The 15459-nt window shown below is 37.5% G+C and overlaps 1 protein-coding gene across 9 annotated transcripts in view; it reads right to left on the bottom strand.

Annotated features, from left to right (window-relative positions):
- Positions 1–15459, bottom strand: part of dock3 (dedicator of cytokinesis 3) — a 204581-nt gene that overhangs the window by 18383 nt on the left and 170739 nt on the right. For 6 of the 9 annotated variants that reach the window (XM_049471870.1, XM_022682201.2, XM_022682202.2 and 3 more), the window contains 16 exons: positions 14165–14311; positions 12520–12618; positions 11817–11911; positions 10914–10989; positions 10126–10226; positions 6457–6515; positions 5574–5722; positions 4980–5065; positions 4308–4334; positions 4070–4165; positions 3873–3933; positions 3283–3376; positions 2865–3013; positions 1834–1920; positions 438–542; positions 45–186 (listed from right to left, as the gene is read on the bottom strand). In XM_049471870.1, coding sequence (XP_049327827.1) covers positions 45–186; positions 438–542; positions 1834–1920; positions 2865–3013; positions 3283–3376; positions 3873–3933; positions 4070–4165; positions 4308–4334; positions 4980–5065; positions 5574–5722; positions 6457–6515; positions 10126–10226; positions 10914–10989; positions 11817–11911; positions 12520–12618; positions 14165–14311 — 1573 coding nt within the window. The remainder of the gene's footprint in view (positions 1–44; positions 187–437; positions 543–1833; positions 1921–2864; positions 3014–3282; positions 3377–3872; positions 3934–4069; positions 4166–4307; positions 4335–4979; positions 5066–5573; positions 5723–6456; positions 6516–10125; positions 10227–10913; positions 10990–11816; positions 11912–12519; positions 12619–14164; positions 14312–15459) is intronic. The other 3 variants (XM_022682203.2, XM_022682207.2, XM_022682204.2) reach the window with 2 other exon arrangements.

Below are 15459 nucleotides of genomic sequence, written 5' to 3'. Positions count from 1 at the left end.
TCCCATATTTTATATTCCACATAATCTTCAGTACAGAAGGATACACTGAGCATCGCACTGCAAAATGGCTTCATCCGGTTGATTGGGATGCTGCATGGCGATAGCTTGCGGGAATTCTCCCAGCATTCTCTGCTGGAAAGCTTCAAGCCTCTCATAGTCGTGCCCCCGGCAAACAAACTCCTTATTCTAAGTGAAAAAGAGGAAAAAAAGCATTTATTATCCACTCCACATTAAACAGAGACTGCTGTCAGCTTTTTCTACGCCCTGAAAAGACTTAGCCTTCCCTTCCTGCATTAAAATTGGATTTCGACTCGACTCTTCCTGCCTGTTAACTTAACCTTCAGCATCGGGGGAGAAATAACACACAGCTCGCTCTGCCTCATCAGTCATGCTTATAAATATTAACAGAGGGAAAAAAAACGATTACATGAACTTACCCTGAGGAAAAAAGGGAATTTTCGACCGTAAAAGCCCACCCTGAAGAACTCGGGCTCCAGTCTCTGCTGCTCCATGATGTTGTCGTAGTACGCTGCTTCCATTTTCTAGAAAGATACATTACAATATCTCAGCTTTACCTACCTGAACCTTAACATGAATTTACCGTAAACTATGTTAAACTACGTTAACTTTTTTTAACTATTTTCTTAAATTACAATTATTTTTTAAAAATCTTTTTAATTTGACTTATCTTTTTTTGTTTTAATCATGTCTGAATCATGTTTTATCCATGCTTTATTCTTATTCTATTAATGTAATATAATACAGGAAATTGACAAATCCTGCACCTAACAGCTGGGGTTATGCATAGGGCTCAGCCAGGATCTACTACTCACTCAACTAACAACAATAGCAAAACCACTACCATCTGATACTGGCTCGACAAGAATCCAGAAGCATAGCGAACTATGTTCATGGTCCGTGCCTCAACTGCCAAGTACTCAGACGTCTACAAAAACTCATGAGACAAATTATTACAAGAGCAGGACCACACCAATCCCCTTCATCCAAACTCTAACACAAACTTCAGTGCAAGCTCTTCTCAGGGGTCATCAGGCAGGCACCTTCCTTCGTCAGTGTTTCGCTGAACTATTATTTTATTTCCATTTTTATTGTTAAATTTTTTTGTAATTTGCCTTCTCTTTGTATTTTCTAATTTATAAATTACCATTGTGTATGAAAGGTGCTATATAAATAAACTTGCCTTGCCTTTAACATGACATAATAATAATTCATAATAGGCCATACCATATATGTATGTCTGGCTTTGTTTAAGAACATAATACAAAGTATTATGTAGTATTATCTTTACTACATCTCTGCTTTTTGTAACAAACCAAACAGTGTGAAAAATCAAGTAAAAATCATTGTTATTAATGTAGGTGTATTAAACGCCTTCCTCAATATAAATAAATGCACTGGTTGTACAAATGGTTGTAGCGTCCGGCTGCTATGCCAGGAGGCAGGCTATGTGATGTCTATGTAAATATAGGTCTAGGTCATGATCAGTACAGTGATGGCATTGCTCAGAGCTGAAGTTAGCATTATGGGATGTAAACAGCAGTTTAAATAAGCTTTTTGTGCACTTTTTAAGTTATTAATGCCTTGTTTTACATGTCAGGGCTCTCCGGATTCTACAAAATGAGGTGTGAAGCTACTCTGAGCCTTAATAATATTGAACAGTAAGTAAGCGGACATAAACTCAATAATTTTTGCTGATCTGGATATAGCCATTGTTGTTACTAAGCAAGAAAAGCTCATTAACTTGAATTATACAATATGTTTACTCTTTACTCGCCGTATAAATTAATTCACAATCCATTCAGATATACTCACCCGTATCCAGCTCAGGCTTTGGTAGTCATATAAGGATTCATACTGGAAGGCCAACTCTCGACACAAAGGAATACCATACTCCCAGCACTGGTGAAAGAGAATAATAATACAAGATGTGTGTGTTTTTATCACTGTATTAATTAGTTTATTATTTAATTCTGTTTCCCAAATTCAGTGTCCCAGTATAATATAGTAATCGGCCCGAGCTGCAGGTTCCAACACCCCAGTTACCAAGTATAATATAGTAACTGACCCAAGCTGCAGGTCACAACACCCCGATTTCTAAGTATAATATAGTAATCGGCTCGAGCTGCTGGTACAACTCCCCTGTTTCCGAGTATAATATTAGCATTAGCCCGAGCTGCATATTTCAACATCCCGGTTTCTGAGTATAATATGGTGATAGACCCAAACTGCAGGTCACAAACCCTGGTTTCCTAGTATAATATAGTAATTGACCCAAGATGCGGGTCCCAACACCTCGCTCTCCAAGTATAACATGGTATTCAGCCCGAGCTGCAGTTCGCAACACCTCAGTTCCTGAGTATAATATGGTAACCGGCCCAAGCTGCAGGTTCCAGGACCCCGGTTTCTGAATATAATATAGTAACCTGCCCAATCTGCAGGTTTCAACATCCTGGTTTCCGAGTATAATATGGTAATTGACCCAAGCTGCAGGTCCTGCCACCTCAGTCTCCAAAAATATGGGAACCGGCCCAAGCTGCAAGTTCCAGGACCCCGGTTTCTGAATATAATATAGTAATCTGCCCAATCTGCAGGTTTCTACACCCCGGTTTCTGAGTATAATATAGTAATTGACCCGAACTGCAGGTTCCAACATCTCACTCTCCAGATATGACATGGGAACTGGCTTGAGCCACAGGTTCCAACACCCCGGTTTTTAAGTATAATATGGAAACTGACCCGAAATGCAAGTCCCAACACCCCATTCAGACCAATTCCACATGGCTAATGCTAAATGTTAGCATTTTAGCAAAATGATTCTTCATGTTATCCGGGTTGTGTCCTACCTTGCCCTTGTTGAAGTAGTGGATGACCTTGCGGCAGAGCCCCTCTTTGCGGTGCCACTCGCTCTGGGCAGGGTAGTGGAGGAATTCCCGGAGGGGTCTTTCCTCCCACTGAAGCAGCTCCCAGTAGAGGAGGAGCGTGAAGGCAGCCTCTGTGGAACAGCAGGACCATTCAAGCAGTCAAGCAGGAAACTCCACAGGAAGTGCTGCTCTTTTGAGAGCTGTATAAGCTTTTAAATTCTGACATAAACCAAATATGATGTAAAATATTCACTTCAATCAAGCCAGGCCTTGTATATATAGACCTGATGATGCTATGGCTAAATAAAGCTAACAGCTAATTACTGCACCATTATACAATATTTTTGTAAAGCGGAGCTCCTGTTTTAGGTTTTATAGGGTCTCTGATTGCTTTTCTTACCTGTGTAGTTCTCTGCCTGCAGGTGCATATCACACAGCTTGTGAATGTAGCGGATGTACATCTCCTCCTTATTGATCTCAGACTTGTAGAAGTTCTAGAAAGGTAAAAGAATAAGAAAAGAGCTTAAGATAAAAGCTGTAATGCTGTTAAAGCGGCAGTCTGGAAGTTTTGAGGATTTGGGGATTTGGAGACCCCTCTGGTGAGAATGTGTAATTGCACAGAGCATGTGGAAGTTTTTATTTTGAATACAGGTAAATGTAAATTAATTTTTTGAGTATACTGTTTGTTTCATTTTGCTTATATACAGTGTTAAATACTGTCAAAATGTAAGGAGCAATCACACACAACAAACCTACCAGACCACTCTGAATTAGAATTAATATATGAGACATATTTTAGAATATTTAGTCCCATCCCAAACCAGAAATATTACAACTTTTAATGAAAATACAAACATTTTAGGAAATGCTGCTTTAATTAGTTAACATTTAAAAGTTAGCACGGCTCAATAAACCACTAGTTTTTGTTTTATTTCACTTGCATGAACCATTAGTTAAAAGCAGTCCTTAGAAATAAATTATCAAACTTACAAGCAAGTTGACAGTGCAGCCAATCTTCTTGTTTTCCGTCTCATCTCCTTTCATACAGTCCCTGTCCACAAAAAGCAGATAAAACAATCTAAAATTAGGACAGTTTAGGGTAAAACTGAGCATTTTTGGTAAAAAATTGAATACCTTTAACTCAAAAAGTCATGTAAAGCGTTTAGTACTAAAATAAAAACGCCCACCTGTAGTCCAGAAGTCGCTCCATCAGCCGAGTGACGGAGGTGACAAAAGAGATGCCCGTCTCCCTCCACGTCTCCTGCTCAATCTTCTCCAGGAGACTAAACCAAACACAGAAAACACACCGTCAGTCTACCTCAAACACTCCTCTACACATCCAGAATACACCATAATCCACAGAAGCAGAAACAAAGAGCATGCTGGGAGATGTTAGCGGTCAGAAAGCTGAAATGGTTATCTTACCTTGGGTACGGCCCAAAGAGCTGGGTACTATCGTCCAGCGGTACAAAGCAAAGACAGTGGGGTTAGTGTACAGCTGAGATTAATGTTAATAAAAGAGATTTTTAATCATATTACAAGAGAAGGGAGCTCTGTCTGCTCGGAGTCATTAGATTTTGAGTATCTGCCGATACCAAGTACCAATCCGGTACTTTTTTGATGCAGTTAAAAAAAAAAAAAAAAAAAAGAACACATCCGAGTTGTCCCTGAAGGTTTTTAAAATATATATCTATTTTTATTATTGTTGAAACAACCTGCCTAAATCAATAAAATCAAATATGAGACATAAATACCTCACCACAATTCTCAGAGGACACAGAAGCAACTCAGTTATATATATATATATATATATAAATAAAATATTGCATCTGCACAGTATAATATATTTTTCTCCTGGATTAAACACACAGACTGCATTATCAATATTACGGCTTGTTGGATCATTAACTTCTAATAAAAACTGGTTAAATTAATGTTTTTGTATTGCAATTTATTACTGAACATAATATCACAATTTCAGATTTCCTTCCAATATAGTCCAGCCCTAAACGATAGGTACATCCTATATTTAGGATCAAAAACATGTTCTTGTGTGTGTGTGTGTGTGTGTGCGTGCGCGTGTGTGTGTAAACTCACAGCAAACCAAAGAGTTCTCTGTAGTTCTCGTCTCCTTTGCCCTCAGACACTAAACTGTCCAGCTTATCTATGAGTTCAGCCTCCACCTGAAAACATGAGAATGAAAGTTCACAATGTAATGCAGCCATAAGTAGACATTACAATTGTCCCATTATTTCTTTTCACACATAAATTACAAAAAAAAAAAAAAAAAATACAATGTATTATATATTTATGTACATATACATTCTGGTAGGTGATACTGTTTGGCCAAAACTTTGACACTTTAGATTGAGAAACAGTTTCTTTCCTAGGTCTATCACCATACTAAACACAAACACACACTGAACTTTTGTGCACATATCTGCATATTTATACGCACAATTAGGTGCAACTTATTAGTGATTACTGTTTGTAGGGTCCTAGATTTATTGTTGAATGTTGTATTATACCAATTTGAGTGGCTCCCTAAATTTTATTGTGGGCAAAGTTTACAATGACAAAGTCAATCCTAATTCTAGTACACTGTTTTAAAATAATATAATATAATATAATATAATATAATATAATATAATATAAAGCTACTGTGCAAAACTACAGAAGCAACTGTCTCACCTGCTTAAAGTTGCCATTTTTGCGCTGTTCCCAGTCCATCATGTCATGAAAGATGGGGATCATGATGTTTCGGACCTCACCCTGAGGAACCAGCGTCACCCCCAGGAAGGGTCCGATCATCCCTGGGATGAAGTGGATCTTATTCTCCCCTAATGAGTGAAACATAAATATCCAGACAATCAAAATGAAATAAAAATGTTTAAGTAACCTAAATACATACAATTTAAATTAAAAAAAAATCTGACTTATTAATGTTAAGGCCATTTTTTTCATTAATGAATTGACAGGCCTATATATAGAAGTGTCAAGTAACTAAGTACAAATACTTTGCAGGTTATCTATACTTTACTGGAGTAATTATTTAACATTTTCACACAGAATAATCTGAAATTTCTAAGTCTTATATTTTAAAAGCAGCCTTGTTACTCCTGTTTCATTTCAGCTGGTTTTCATTCCGGCTTCTCATCCTTCAATAAAACCCCTATCCAGATAAATCTCTCCATCCAGATAGAGTGAATCTGATTGTGATTGGATGTAGAGAAGTATAAACATGTACCATTCCGACTCCCTATTGGTTTATACTGTGATCCATCACACCTGCACACGCCCCTATAGGACTCCATAAGCTTTAGTTCTAAATGGCTTTAATGGTATTTTTTCTCCTAACATTACTTTTACGTTTATACTTTAAGTAGTACTTTTACTCTTTTACTTAAAGAGTAAAAAGCTTGAGTTGATTCTTCAACATCTTATTTTTAAACACTAGTGTCTACACTTCTAACTCTCACCTGTAGAGGTCAGTGTTGCTTCACTAAAGAAAAGCTTCAGCCATGTGATCTGATGATGATAAAGAAGATGAGCAAAATAATACAGAGGATCTTACCGAGGTTCTGCCACATGCTGAAGAGCTCGTACGCCATCATGACTCTCATGTCGCCGTATCTGCAAAATAAAACAAAAAATATATACAGTTATATTCATTAAATTAAGAACTGGACTGGATGTTGGCAGTAAGATGAGGATATTGGTGGAACTGGATATATAAAGTATTAGAAAGCTTTTCCTATAGAGTAGAGAAAGTTGCTTAATAAAAGCAGGATAAACTATATTTAATACCCTTGATTTTTTTTAGACAAAACAATCAATAATCAGGTGTCCCAATACTTTTTCTATAAGTACAGACTGTAGTCCTTCTGTTGCTGCACAGTTTACAGTGTTTGTAGGTAAACTATTCAGTCCAGCAGTTGTTTAAAAAAAAAAAACTCCAGCAGCAAAAAAGTGCCTTTTTTCAAAGGAAATGTAGGATGTTTGCGCAGCTAAAATGGTGGTTGCTATGGTGTTGCCGAATGGTTGCTAAGCTGTTGCTATGGTGATTACTATTGTGTCTGTGGTGGTCTGTAATGGGTTTTCTACATTATCAGTGATGTAGGGTTGCTAGGTGGATGCTAAAGTGTTGCTATTGTATCCGTAGTGTTTGCTATGGCATTGATAAGTAGTTGCTAATGGTTTGCTATGGTGCTGATATGGTATCCGTGGTGGTTTCCATGATGTTGCTAAGGCATTGCTAGGCAACTACTAAGGTGTGCTATGGTATCATTGCTATGACGTAGCTAAGTGATAGCTATAGAGTTGCTATGGTATCTGTGGTGGTTTCCATGATGTTGCTAAGGCGTTGCTAGGCAATTGCTAAGCAGATACAGGACTACAGTCTGTGATTATATAAAATTACACAACTGCAATGTGTCTTATATGAACAGTGGTGCTGAAACCATGAAGTATGGTACGCATGCTGTAGAAACATGGAGGTGATCATAATGTTATGGCTGATTACTGTATAATATGTACATATTTGTACACACATTTATCCAATAAAGTGTTTTAAGGAGTAAAGAAAGCCGACTGCATAAAACAAATCAGCCATAAAAAGGAAAAAAAAAAGATTAAAAAAAACAGTACGGTTTGTTTTGTTGTTTGTGAGCAAGACTAATCCAGGTTTCCGCGTGTCAGGATTAATGTGTGTATGTTTGGATTCTGGAAGGCTTAAGAGGCTTTTTACAACAAGAAACACACTCACACACACAATAAAGTTACTTCAAGAACGAATAATTAATTATGCATGTTACAAGCGAGCTCATAAAAAAACAAACGCACTCAGGGCAGACGCAGTTAAACTACAGACTGCTGTTATATAATCAGACAGCAGACGAGTCCATTTACCACCAAACAACACGCCAGATTTACTGTAATAAACCTCAACACACTGCATCAGTGGTTTCCAAACTGTGGTACAGGTACTACTGGTGGTACTGGAAGCATTTCAACCTGGTACACTAAATACCTCAGAAATAAACTGTAATGCATGTATTCAAATATTAAAGACGTATAAATGTATAACGTTTCCTGTATCTGTAAATTTTTTATCCAACATTACATTAGTGAGTGTTTAGTTTTTACACTTCAGTCCTTCTCTCTCAGAACTACAGTTTTATCACTATTAACATTATAAAATTTCATTGGTCCTACAGTAAAACCCTGTGGAACGCCACAAGATCTGCTCTATTAACCAACAGTTCACCAACAGTTCACTACAGATTCTGCACTACAGTTAATACTGTAGATATATCTCTTTAAATCCTGATTCTGAGATTTTTAATAGGATAAAATACTGTATTAATGCCTCTCAGTTCTGGGGTCTTGGGTTCAAGTCCCAATATGGGTGAAGTTTCCATGTTCTCCATGTGTCTGCCTTTTTTGAGTCCAAAAGCATAGACATCAGGTAAATTGGATATTCTAAATTGCCCAGAAAAAAAAAAAAAAAAAAAAAAAAAACTCAATGCCCACACTAAAAACTGATTGGCTGACTCACAGACTCTTTGTAGAGAACAGGCCAATCAGAATCCTCTCTGTTTTGCATGCAATTCATCAATATACACACGAAGGGAGCTCCTTTTTCTCCTTTTTAGATTCCAGGAGATTGTATTTGACTTGTGGGCGTCAGGGAACAGTTATTGATATGCAGTAAACTCCAGCATCTTCCAGGAAACTTGGGAAGTCTGTAGATGTTCTTTGTTAGTGCATCTAATAATACAAATGTGCCTTATAGTCCGTAAAATACGGTACACTGTGTGCCATTGGCTGACACGTCTCACCAGTGTGTGTAAAAACGTAATTGTAAGTGTCCTTATATACTGTACACATATTATAGTAGTTGCACCACATCCTCACATAAAAGCATCCCGACTGCCATCAGCGATTACAGCCGAATCCCGTCGCCCTGAAACGGAAAATCTGTGCTGCTATTTATAGCATGGGGCTTATTGAGCTGTGCAGGAAGGTGGCAAATATGGAGTGACATTTCACAGAGCCAAGGGGCCACTCGAGTCATGGAGTAAAAGTTTGGAGAGGACGAGGAGGAAGAGGGGGAGCTTAGCTCTAATGCAGAGAGTTCAGTATGTTCCCACTGAGGTATCAGCAGAACACAGTCTCAGAACAACACACAGATGGAAGGGGTTGGGGAAAATGCATCTCGATTCGGATGTAGAAGATTCTTATCGATTAAAAAATGAAAAAATAAATCTATTCATACCTGCCAACATGTAGCTACACATTTTGCGCATTTGTCCTACTATGCTTGTACGATTTCCATGTTCTAAATTACGCATATCGATTGATCTCGCATTTCCCTCATGTTATCCTAAGTTTGTCTGTATGAGAGTGTTTGCGGCTGCTCAATCTGTTTATCAATGCTGATTTATGTCTGGTTAGCAATGATGCTAATCCAGAAGCTACTTATAGAGGCATTCACTACTTCCCTTCACGCTTCATTTTCCTCCAAATTTCCTCTCATTCTCTTGTGCTCTCTCTTTCTCCCTCTCTCACACATACACACACAGCTTATTGCCATAGGTTTCCTCTTTGTAAGGTAGGTTAGAGTATAAAATAACTATGCTTCTTCTAGTAAATCAAAATAGTGTTAAAAAAAAGCCTATTAAATATCAGAAATTCATTTTGGCTCATTACACATGCTTCATTTTTAAAAGTACTAAATACCTCGACAGACAGATAGATCCCTTTGGGAGGGTTCCCTCGTGGAAATTAAGATTCCAGTATACAAGGAATACACACAAGGAACAGTAAGGTGCCTAATGATTCCAACAACAGAAACAGCTGAACGTTGTTTAAATGCCCTTTTAATGCCTAAAATATGTTTAAATGTGAAATGTTTGAATATTTGGGGTGTAAATATGTAATCTGTTGTGCATTAAAGTCACAAATCAACGATTAGTCCACTCATCGTCGCAGCCGTTCCTTTCAGCCAAAGCTACTACATAATTTAAATGGATTTAAACATTAAAATATAAAATATAGTGAATTGTATGTTTAACCTTTTCTCGTGTACATTATATAACACACCCACGCTCACTCTTACTAACTGTGACTTATGAATCTTTTTTTAGCAGTCGTTTGGTTGGCAAACCACCACACCACAGAACAGCCCGTAACACATGAATATTTTATCATCCCTGAAAGAGAATAAGGACTGGAGTCTTACTTGTCGAGAATCTTCTTCCTCTTGGCCGGGGTTATGCTCTCCAGCTGTAGACTGGGCTGGTTGATGTACAGAACCGCCAGACTGAAGTAAGAGTTCCAAACCTAGCACAGAAAAAGAGCCAAACATATAATTAACACCTGTCGAAATATTAAAAAGACAGGCATAAAATAGGTTTCAAAATCCCATAATGCTATGGTGTTTACGCCCGCCAAGCTTCTAAGTGTTTCTTTAGACGTTTTCTGTGTTACTAACTCATTTTTGTGCTTTTTGACTTGCCCTCTTTAACCGTTCAAAGTTGCCAACCTACAATAGTATTTAGACTACTCTTTTTTTTTTTTTTTGCCTTGCCCTCTGCCTGTTTGGAATTACTGTGTAGGACCCTTTTACCTGCTCACTCTGGTATGTTGTTTGTTTTTGATACTGACCCTGCCTGTCTCTGACTACACCTGTAGGTCTTTCCCCGGTGTAAATAAAGTGTTTGATTGGTACATTTGCCTCTCCTTGGTTTGGCCCACTTGATTTAAAATACATCTCAATAAAATACATTTAAGTTGTAATGTGACATAATATGAAAATTTTAAGGGGTATCAATACTTTTGAAAGCCACTGTAAACTTGTTTATGGGAGTGTGTGTAAATAAACATTTTATTTTTATTATCTATATATTTTTAATCCTTTTTATACTGTAAATTCTCTGCTGCATTGCAAATGAGGGGTGACCCCCAATGTAATCCAGAGTGAAAATAAAGGTTAATTGATTAATTGATTGATTGATCAACGTCATTCACCTTAAAATCAAAGTCAGCATCAGTGAAGTTCTTGTGCAGAGCTGGGGAGAGATACTGGACCGTGGTCACGATGATGCTGGAGAGAAAATCAAGCAGGAGAAAAAAATGGGTTAAATAATTAAGTACTCAGGTGCTACGCTTAGCATCTAGCATGTAGCATGCTAGGTCACGACTGCTGCTCAATAATGAGTAGTATATTCTCTAGTATAGTCTCTAGCTCGTTCCACTTTAAAAATATATCTCTATATTTTTTTTATTTTAAGAATTACACACCCAAGACCTGCTGAATTAGAAGGGAAATATGGAGACACCATTGTTCCTTACTAGTGTCGCTTATAATCAGGTGTGCCTTATAGTTAGTGAAGCACAGTATATCAGGACCAGGAAGCGTCTCATAATAACTATGAGACAGTTGCTGCTTTTGTTAGAAGTGTCCGATCCAGTGTCCGGTCCTGATTTCACAGTTAACCTGTTAGCATAGCACTGCTAACCTGCTACCAGCCTGACCTTCGTTTTCCCCCCTTGTTTGCACAGAATAAACACACACACTGAGATGAAAAATCTAACGCTAATTATTATTATACTGGAAATGTTTTGAGGAAACTCAGTCCAGCTCATCTGTAATCCATGCATGTCTCGTCATCACAGATCATACACATTTCAGAGGAGATGTTCCAGTCACTGTCCTCCACAGACACATCAAAAAAATCTTCACTTCTGGAAAAGCTACAGGACACAAAGCCTCACACCAAGAGAGAAAATCCTGTTTAATGCCATGATGTAAACTCCCAGTGGGGGCAGGCAAGCTCTGAATGCCATTAGGCAGCGAAAAACGAGAGAAAGAAAGAATGCGGAGAGGAGAGGACGGAGAAAACAGGGAGGGGGGGGGATGCTGCGTCTCACTTGCTGGTCAGGAGCCGCATCACGTTCCAGTCCCGTGGGAAGATGCTGAGCTTCATCAGGTTACGAAACACACAGAAGATCTTCAGCAGGAACTCCTATAAAAACACGGGGAAAAGAAAAGAGTGAGAGGAAGAAAATCAGTACAAATAACATAAAAATACTGAAAATGATGATTTTCCCAATGGAGCAGCATTAGCATTATCCGCTAACCCTGCTAAGTGCTAGTTATCTCTTTCGCCGTCCAGAGGTGTGTATATCAGACTGTAGGCTGTGCAATTACAGTGTTAAAGCTAATATCGCCCTTGTTACCAAGGTAACTTGGAGTTCCTCAGTGTAGTGCTATCAAGCAGTTAGCCGCTAATGCTAATGCTCCAGCCTTAGTGCAGGAGAAATTTGGGTATCTAAGCTTATAAATAAACAGTTTTTAGGAGAGAAATCTGTTCAAATAGATTAACACCCAGCGCTCATTTGATTATTATTATTTTTTTTAAGAATTACAGTTTTGTTTACTTAGCTTAGCTTCACTTAACTTGGAAAACGTGACGACACCCTTGTTCCTTACTAGTGTCGCATAATGCACCTTATATTACATAATCCTAAGGACGCTGAATCTTGCGTTCAGACGTTCTGATGCTCTAATCATACACAGTTCTCAGGAAGTTAATCAGACGTAAAATGTGAGATAATACATAATAATCTGCACCTTTAGCTCCTCTTTGCTCTGGAAGTTGTCCAGCAGATGTTGGAAGTGGATGTCGGTCATCTGTCGCAGGAGAGACAGGAGGCAGGACACATATTCGCCCTGCAAACGACCCAATCAGAAAGAAGGCAAATCGCTGTGAGCCAATCAGTGAGCTCCGCTGGCCATCATGAGGCCAAATAAACACACAGAAACATAAAAGGAAGGCTAGAGGTCATATAAGGTCATGTAAGGCATGGTGGGAACATGTACACTGATTAAAATACATGCAGAAATGTGAGAATGAAAGTTAATTAATGGTATTTTCTATAATTAAAATTGTGTAAAATTCATGCAGTGTCTTATTATATTATTTATAAGACTAAAGAACAATACTCTTCTAAACTTAAACTTCAGAACAACAAACATGATTACAGAAAGTGTGAGAAACAGACCCAGACCCAAATCGTGACCCAGGCAGTGAATAAGGAACACAGTGTAGTGCAGATACTGAGGCCGGAAGAAAGCCTTAAAGATGGCTGTGAAAACGTGTGAGACAAAGAGAAAAGTATAAAATAAAAAATATAATAAAGTGAGAAATGAAAGAAAAAGAAAAGTGGTGAAAGACGATCTGTGAGAGAGACTTTGGGTCTGTTTAAATCTGGCGTAAACCTGTGATTTGTATCTGGATTAGAGCTGTCAATACAATGTTAACACAAAATGTGCTTGTGTGTATACAATATACGTAACAATATACGATAGATTAAATCTCATAACTAACTCTCAATACCGCCCTCCCTCTTTCTTTCTGTCTATCTCACACACAGACACACACAAAAGGTTAAATCTGTCTCTTTTTTCGTTTTTAGCGAATTTTGTCTTTTCTGGTGGAAATTTGAGGACATAAAACGCATTTTCACTTGTATTAAATGTGGACAAGATCCATTTTTGCTGCTTCTGAATGTGGTCTGAGGGATTTGATGGTAATCAAGGGTTCATACACTTTTTTTTTATACTCTTATATATATTTTCTATCCATCCATCACATTTCTGATTTTGTATATTATATTGAAAATTTTCATGACCGTTAAAACATTTTAAAACATCAGTGCACACGTGGACAATAAAACCAAAAATCAACTAAAACTATAACTAAAATTGATTATAGTAGGCATAAAATTAATCTAATAAATGTTGACACACAATATTTTATGATAAAATGTGTATAATAAAGTGTAGAGCTTAAAATTACTGAATTAACTCAAAATAGATTTTGTAGATTTGTAGAGCAAATCTTTCATGACTTTTGCAAAACTATCTGGGTATTTTTTTTTCCAAACCTTTTTTTGGAAATTGCTATTTTTAAGAGTTTTTTCAGGTTTTTCGCAACCGTACGAACTCTGTATACTGATCAAAACACATGGAAATGGATGTGTTTATATATATATTTTTTTAAGCTTTTTTTACGTGGAAAATTGAAATCCAAATCTGATCTGGTCACAAAACAAAAAAATGCCCTTTTATGTTCCTGCCAGGTGTAAACAGGCCGTACAGGACGATAGGCACGGGGGACAGGTGAGTGCGGAGGTGACGGAGGTGCAGACGGACAGATGGAGGGAGGACGAAAGGGCGAGAAGGAGTAGAAGAACCAGATTTGTTAGTTACTAACAGTGATCTCGGCCGTGCACTGTGGGCAGCGCTGGCCTCTTACCGCCTCCTGCGACTGGGACTTGCTCATGATGGTCAGCAGCGTCTGCAGCAGGACGTCCAGCAGGCTCTCCACCACCATCTCCACCTCCTCCTGCACCGAGGTCTCCTACACACAGAGGGGGGCACGGATCCATCACACGCACTGCACTCAGAAATATCACAACTAGGCCAGAAAACACAGAGATTTTGGGTCTCTGGGAGCTTCAAAAACTAAATGAAGACTCTATAAAGTTTTTAATAAACCAACTAAAACCAGAATGAGCATAGATAGCAACAAAACGAGCTTAATATTGAGTTACAGCAAAGAGTGAAGATAAACGGTTGATGGCAATGTGAGAATTTTGCTATTTATAGGTTTATGTTTGAGTAAAATTAACTTTGTTGTTTTATTCTATAAACTACAGACAACATTTCTCCCAAATTACAAATAAAAATATTCTCATTTAGAGCATTTATTTACAGAAAATAAGCAATGAGAAATGACTGATATTAAAAAAAACAAAGATGCAGAGCTTTCAGACCTCAAATAATCAAAAAGCAAAGAAAACAAGCTCATATTCATAAAGTAGTTTTAAGAGTTCAGAAATCAATATCTGGTGGAATAACCCTGATTTTTCACATTTTTTTTCATGCATCTTGGCATCATGTTCTCCTCCACCAGTCTTACACACTGCTTTTGGATAACTTTATGCTGCTTTACTCCTGGTGTAAAAATTCAAGCAGTTCAGTTTGGTGGTTTGATGGTTTGTGATCATCCATCTTCCTCTTGATTTTATTCCAGAGTTTTTTTATTTGGTAAAATCAAAGAAACTCATCATTTTAAGTGACCTCTTATTTTTTCCAGAGCTGTACACCAAAAAATATACTAAATTACAGGCTCTTCATAATTCACTACCCGACTAAAACTCTAATTCTGAAAGTCTAATGTGTCTATATCATGAAGAAAACCCCTTCAAAAATATTATAAATATTTTAATAAATATTCTAAATACACACTTTTCTTTTTAGTATTTTTTACACAGAATAAGTAAAAAAAATCTTAGTTATATTCTATTCTTAGTTCAGTGATCTATACTCAAAATATAAATCACCTACTACATTTGATTAAACAGAAATAATTACACACTTTGTAATAAAACATGGCTGTTTTTCAGTTTAACAGTGATCCACAGGCATTGGCACATAAAGCATTAGCATATTGTGCATCACAATAAAGAGAATTATTTCCATATCCTCCACCTCTAGTTTAATAAA

Source organism: Astyanax mexicanus, chromosome 24, assembly GCF_023375975.1.
Source record: "Astyanax mexicanus isolate ESR-SI-001 chromosome 24, AstMex3_surface, whole genome shotgun sequence".
Lineage (NCBI taxonomy): Eukaryota > Metazoa > Chordata > Actinopteri > Characiformes > Acestrorhamphidae > Astyanax > Astyanax mexicanus.
The sequence above is the reverse complement of the archived record's forward strand: the minus strand, read 5'-3'. Positions and strand labels throughout refer to the sequence as shown.